The sequence below is a fragment of the Argopecten irradians genome, chromosome 2 (genome assembly GCF_041381155.1).
Source record: "Argopecten irradians isolate NY chromosome 2, Ai_NY, whole genome shotgun sequence".
In the NCBI taxonomy this organism is placed as follows: domain Eukaryota; kingdom Metazoa; phylum Mollusca; class Bivalvia; order Pectinida; family Pectinidae; genus Argopecten; species Argopecten irradians.
Genome location: NC_091135.1, coordinates 57,822,113 through 57,829,341, shown reverse-complemented (window position 1 = coordinate 57,829,341; position 7,229 = coordinate 57,822,113). Strand labels below are relative to the sequence as shown.

Below are 7,229 nucleotides of genomic sequence, written 5' to 3'. Positions count from 1 at the left end.
AATTTAGCTATTTCCATATAAACGACTTCTTCTCTGCAACTAAGAATGGAAGAGCATTTATAATGCAATGGTAGCATCCTTATAGGGTTGGGATTTGAAATTGTACAAATGATAGGGCTGACCCCCGGGGCCTTAGACGGCAATAGATGCGAGGTCAAAAGGTCAATTAGGCTACTATTTTCATATAAATTACTTTGTCTCTGAACCTATGTATTGGATAGCATATTTGTATGGTATCAATAGCATCATTGTATGGTTGTGATTCAAAATTAAACTTTGGGAGTCAATTTTGCTTATTTTTCTAATTGTCTGAGTCTTGTGATAATTACTAACAAAAAACCAGGTGAGCGATACAGGCCCTCTGGGCCTCTTGTCTTAATTTTTGCTTTAAAATCCTACTCCTCCTTCATCCTTGAATGGATTTCATCCATATTTGGTGTGAGACATGATTGGGGAAGGACAATCATATTTTATATAAATGAGATAGATCCTATCCCTAGGGGCAGAGGGGCGGGGCTCCAAAAGGGCAAATTTTCTTAATTTAAGCTAGATCCTACTCCTCCTTCATCCTTGGATGGATTTCATCCATATTTGGTGTGAAACATCATTTGGGAAGGACAATCATATTTTATATAAATGAGCCTGGTTCGAACCCTAGGGACTGAGGGATGGGGCTCCAAAAGGGCAAATTTTCTTAATTTTTGCTTTAAAATCCTACTCCTCCTTCATCCTTGAATGGATTTCATCTATATTTGGTGTAAAATATCATTGGGGAAGGACCATCATATTTTATATAAATAAGATAGGTCCGACCTCTAGGGGGAGAGGGATGGGGCCCCAAAACGGCAAATTTTTAGCCCACCATCATCAGATGGTGGGCTATTCAAATCGCCTTTCGTCCGTGGTCCGTGGTCCGTGGTCCGTCGTCCGTTCGTCCTTCCGTCCTTCCGTCCTTCCGTCCCTCCGTCCTTCCGTCCGTTAACAATTCTTGTTACCACTAATTCTCAGAAAGTACTGAAGGAATCTTTCTCAAATTTTACATGTAGGTTCCCCTAGGGGTCTAGTTTTGCATATTGCATTTTGGGACCAATCGATCAACAAAATGGCCGCCAGGCAGCCATCTTGGATTTTGATAGTTAAAGTTTGTTACCGCTATTTCTCGGAAAGTACAAAAGGGATCTCTCTCAAATTTTACATGTAGGTTCCCCTAGGAGTCTAGTTGTGCATATTGCATTTTTGGACCAATTGGTCAACAAGATGGCCGACAGGACGCCATCTTGGATTTTGACAATTGAAGTTTGTTACCACTATTTCTCAAAAAGTACTGAAGGGATCTGTCTCAAATTTCATGTGCATGGTCCCTTAGGTCCCTGTTTATGCATATTGCATTTTGGGACCAATCAGTCAACAAGATGGCCGACAGGACGCCATCTTGGATTTTGACAATTGAAGTTTGGTACCACTATTTCTCAGAAAGTACTGAAGGGATCTGTCTCAAATTTCAAGTGCATGGTCCCCTAGGTCCCTGGTTATGCATGTTGCATTTTGGTACCGATCGGTTAACAAGATGGCCAACAGGAAGCCATCTTGGATTTTGACAATGAAGTTTGTTACCGCTATTTCTCATAAAGTACTGAAGGGATCTGTCTCAAATTGCATGTACAGGTTCCCCTTTGCGTACAGTTGTGCATATCACATTTTCAGACTGATCGATGAACAAGATGGCTGACAGACCGCCATCTTGGATTTTGATAGTTGAAGCTTATTACCACTATTTCTCAGAATGTACTGAAGGGATCGCTCTCAAATTTTACATGTAGGTTCCCCTAGGAGTCTTGTTGTGCATATTGCATTTTGGGACCGATCAGTGAACAAGAAGGTCGACAGGACTCCATGTTGGATTTTGACAATTGAAATTGTTAACGCTATTTCTCATAAAGTACTCAAGGGATCTGTCTCAAATTGCATTTGCAGGTTCCCCTAGGGGTCTAGTTGTGCATATTGTATTTTGGGACCGATTGATGAACAAGATGGCCGATAGGCCGCCATCTTGGATTTTGGTAGTTGAAACTTGTTACCACTTTTGCTCAGAAAGTACTGAAGTGATCTGTCTCAAATTTTATATCTGAGTTCCCCTAGGACCTTATTTGTGCCTATTGCATCAGTCAAAAAGATGGCCGACAGGTAGCCATCTTGGAATTTGATAATAAAGTTTGTTTCTCAGAAAGTACTAGAAGGATCTTTCTCAAATTTCATATGTAGTAATATGTACAGCTGTACGAAAAGTTTGAAAAGCAGAGAAAAGATCCCTCTTTTGTTTGTCAGACATAGATCATTCTTTGGTGGGCGCCAAGATCCCTCTAGGATCTCTTGTCTTAATTTTAGCTTTAAAATCCTATTCCTCCTTCATTCATGGATGGGATTTCCTCTATATTTGGTGTAAAATATCATTGGGGAAGGACCATCATATTTTATATAAATAAGATAGGTCCGACCCCTAGGGGCAGAGGGATTGGGCCCCAAAAGGGCAAATTTTCTTAATTTTAGCTTTAAAATCCTACTCCTCCTTCATTCTTGGATGGATTTCATCCATATTTGGTGTGAAACATCATAGGGGAAGGACAATCATATTTTATATAAATGAGATAGATCCTATCCCTAGGGGCAGAGGGGCGGGGCTCCAAAAGGGCAAATTTTCTTAATTTAAGCTACAGTGTAGATCCTACTCCTCCTTCATCCTTGGATAGATTTCATCCATATTTGGTGTGAAACATCATTTGGGAAGGACAATCATATTTTATATAAATGAGCCTGGTTCGAACCCTAGGGACTGAGGGATGGGGCTCCAAAAGGGCAAATTTTCTTAATTTTTGCTTTAAAATCCTACTCCTCCTTCATCCTTGAATGGATTTCATCTATATTTGGTGTAAAATATCATTGGGGAAGGACCATCATATTTAATATAAATAAGATAGGTCCCACCCCTAGGGGGAGAGGGATGGGGCCCCAAAAGGGCAAATTTTCTTAATTTTAGCTTTAAAATCCTACTCCACTCCCTTCATTCTTGGATGGATTTCATCTATATTTGGTGTGAAACATCATTGGGGAAGGACAATCATATTTTATATAAATGAGCCTGGTCGGAACCCTAGGGGCTGAGGGGCGGGGCTCCAAAAGGGCAAATTTTCTTAATTTTAGCTTTAAAATCCTACTCCTCCTCCTTGAATGGATTTCATCTATATTTGGTGTAAAATATCATTGGGGAAGGACCATCATATTTTATATAAATAAGATAGGTCCGACCCCTAGGGGCAGAGGGATTGGGCCCCAAAAGGGCAAATTTTCTTAATTTTAGCTTTAAAATCCTACTCCTCCTTCATTCTTGGATGGATTTCATCCATATTTGGTGTGAAACATCATAGGGGAAGGACAATCATATTTTATATAAATGAGCCTGGTCGGAACCCTAGGGGCTGAGGGGCGGGGCTCCAAAAGGGCAAATTTTCCTAATTTTAGCTATAAAATCCTACTCCTCCTTCATCCTTGAATGGATTTCATCTATATTTGGTGTAAAATATCATTGGGGAAGGACCATCATATTTTATATAAATAAGATAGGTCTGACCCCTAAGGGCAGAGGAATGGGGCCCCAAAAGGGCAAATTTTCTTAATTTTAGCTTTAAAATCCTACTCCTCCTTCATCCTTGAATGGATTTCATCTATATTTGGTGTAAAATATCATTAGGGAAGGACAATCATATTTTATATAAATGAGATAGGTCGGACCCCTAGGGGCAGAGGGGCAAGGCCCTAAAAGGGGAAAATTTCTTAATTTAAGTTTTTAAATCCTACTCCTCCTTGGATGAATTTCATCCATATTTGGTGTGAAACATCATTGGGGAAGGACAATCATATTTTACATAAATGAGCCTGGTCCGACCCCCAGGGGCTGAGGGATGGGGCCCCAAAAGGGCAAATTTTCTTAATTTTAGCTGGCCCACTTCCTGTTTACAGGTTTCAGTCTCCGATCTCGGAAAATTGGTCTATAGGGGTTTAAATTGATGCTGGACAACATGCAAACATTTTCGTAAAGATTTTGGTATTCCAAGATGGCCGCTGGCCCACTTCCTGTTTTCAGGTTTCAGTCTCAAATCTCAAGGAAATTTGGTCTATAGGGGTTTTAATTGATTCAGAAGGGGGAACTTTAGGTGTGGACAATCATATTTTATAAAGGACCGAGCTAAGACTAATTGGGATAGTACAGCGGATGTCCAAAATAGAAGCTTTGCTGAAATTTGGCTTTAAGATCTGATTCCTCCTTATATTAATCTGTGAATGGGTTACAACCATATATGGATGAAGGGCTACCAAGATTGTTCAACAAATGACATTTGCCTATTTCAGTAACTTACATATTCAACTAAGGAGTTCCTTGTATTGTTTATATTAATCGTTAACCAATACTTTATACTGTGACTTTGTTGTTTTGTGCAATGAGTCAGATGACCGTTAAGGCCCATGGGCCTCTTGTTTGTTACAATTTCAAAGGAAGCAATAATTAGATTATAAAATATATCCTTTATGGATAATGGTTTATTCAAATGAATATACATAATTTTTATGTTATACTATGTGATAATGTGATACACTTATACTGAAAAATTATTGGTCTCTGTTATTGACTTATAGCTACATTTCAAGGACAGATTTGCATTAGAGCAAAAAGGATCAAATATATCAGAAATTAAACAGTCATAGATGCCCTAGTACTGGTATATTATATTTTTGTTTTACGATTGTCATAAACATATTAACACAAGCAGTAAAATTCCTATTATTATATACTTTTTGTTTACTTTGCAGTTGATATGTAGTGACATGCTGTTGGAGTGGATTCAGATTGAACAGTGTAATTTAGCTTCACTGCCTAAATCTGACAAAACACAGTAAGTTTACATATGTAATTAACCTTATAGGGTCACCCTTAAAATCAACAACACACAATGAGTTCACACATCCAACCCTAGTGATGGACTATACAGTATTTACAGTGGGTTCACACATCCAACCCTAGTGATGGACTATACAGTATTTACAATGGTTTCACACATCCAACCCTAGTGATGGACTATACAGTATTTACAGTGGTTTCACACATCCAACCCTAGTGATGGACTATACAGTATTTACAGTGGTTTCACACATCCAACCCTAGTGATGGACTATACAGTATTCACAGTGGGTTCACACATCCAACCCTAGTGATGGACTATACAGTATTTACAGTGAGTTCACACATCCAACCCTAGTAATGGACTATACAGTATTTACAGTGGGTTCACACATCCAACCCTAGTAATGGACTGTACAGTATTTACAGTGGTTTCACACATCCAACCCTAGCGATGGACTTTACAGTATTTACAGTGGGTTCACACATCCAACCCTAGTGATGGACTATACAGTATTTACAATGGGTTCACACATCCAACCCTAGTGATGGACTTTACAGTATTTACAGTGGTTTCACACATCCAAACATAGTGATGGACTATACAGTATTACAGTTTACAGTGATGGTATTACAGTTCACACATCCAACCCTAGTGATGGACTTACAGTATTTACAGTGGGTTCACACATCCAACCCTAGTGATGGACTATACAGTATTTACAGTGGGTTCACACATCCAACCCTAGTGATGGACTATACAGTATTTACAGTGGGTTCACACATCCAACCCTAGTGATGGACTATACAGTATTTACAGTGGGTTCACACATCCAACCCTAGTAATGGACTATACAGTATTTACAGTGGGTTCACACATCCAACCCTAGTGATGGACTATACAGTGATTTACAGTATAGTGGTTCACACATCCAACCCTAGTGATGGACTGTACAGTATTTACAGTGGTTTCACACCTCCAACCCTAGTAATGGACTATACAGTATTTACAGTGGTTTCACACATCCAACCCTAGTGATGGACTATACAGTATTTACAATGGGTTCACACATCCAACCCTAGTGATGGACTATACAGTATTTACAATGGTTCACACATCCAACCCTAGTGATGGACTATACAGTATTTACAGTGGTTTCACACATCCAACCCTAGTAATGGACTATACAGTATTTACAGTGGGTTCACACATCCAACCCTAGTGATGGACTATACAGTATTTACAGTGGGTTCACACATCCAACCCTAGTGATGGACTATACAGTATTTACAGTGGTTTCACACATCCAACCCTAGTGATGGACTATACAGTATTTACAGTGGGTTCACACATCCAACCCTAGTGATGGACTATACAGTATTTACAATGGGTTCACACATCCAACCCTAGTGATGGACTATACAGTATTTACAGTGGGTTTCACACATCCAACCCTAGTGATGGACTATACAGTATTTACAGTGGGTTCACACATCCAACCCTAGTGATGGACTATACAGTATTTACAGTGGGTTCACACATCCAACCCTAGTGATGGACTATACAGTATTTACAGTGGGTTCACACATCCAACCCTAGTGATGGACTATACAGTATTTACAGTGGGTTCACACATCCAACCCTAGTGATGGACTATACAGTATTTACAGTGGGTTCACACATCCAACCCTAGTGATGGACTATACAGTATTTACAGTGGTTCACACATCCAACCCTAGTGATGGACTATACAGTATTTACAGTGGTTTCACACATCCAACCCTAGTGATGGACTATACAGTATTTACAGTGGTTTCACACATCCAACCCTAGTGATGGACTATACAGTATTTACAGTGGTTTCACACATCCAACCCTAGTGATGGACTATACAGTATTTACAGTGGTTTCACACATCCAACCCTAGTGATGGACTATACAGTATTTACAGTGGGTTCACACATCCAACCCTAGTGATGGACTATACAGTATTTACAGTGGTTTCACACATCCAACCCTAGTGATGGACTATACAGTATTTACAGTGGTTCACACATCAAACCCTAGTGATGGACTATACAGTATTTACAGTGAGTTCACACATCCAACCCTAGTGATGGACTATACAGTATTTACAGTGGGTTCACACATCCAACCCTAGTGATGGACTATACAGTATTTACAGTGGTTTCACACATCCAACCCTAGTGATGGACTATACAGTATTTACAGTGGGTTCACACATCCAACCCTAGTGATGGACTATACAGTATTTAC

General features: G+C 39.5%; 1 protein-coding gene across 1 annotated transcript in view; it reads left to right on the top strand.

The window, feature by feature from the left end:
- Positions 1-4,801: 4,801 nt before the first annotated feature.
- LOC138316052 (mdm2-binding protein-like) overlaps positions 4,802-7,229 on the top strand; it is a 45,392-nt gene continuing 42,964 nt past the window's right edge. The window contains exon 1 of the mRNA XM_069257527.1: positions 4,802-4,946. Coding sequence (XP_069113628.1) covers positions 4,879-4,946 — 68 coding nt within the window. The 5' untranslated portion in view covers positions 4,802-4,878. The remainder of the gene's footprint in view (positions 4,947-7,229) is intronic.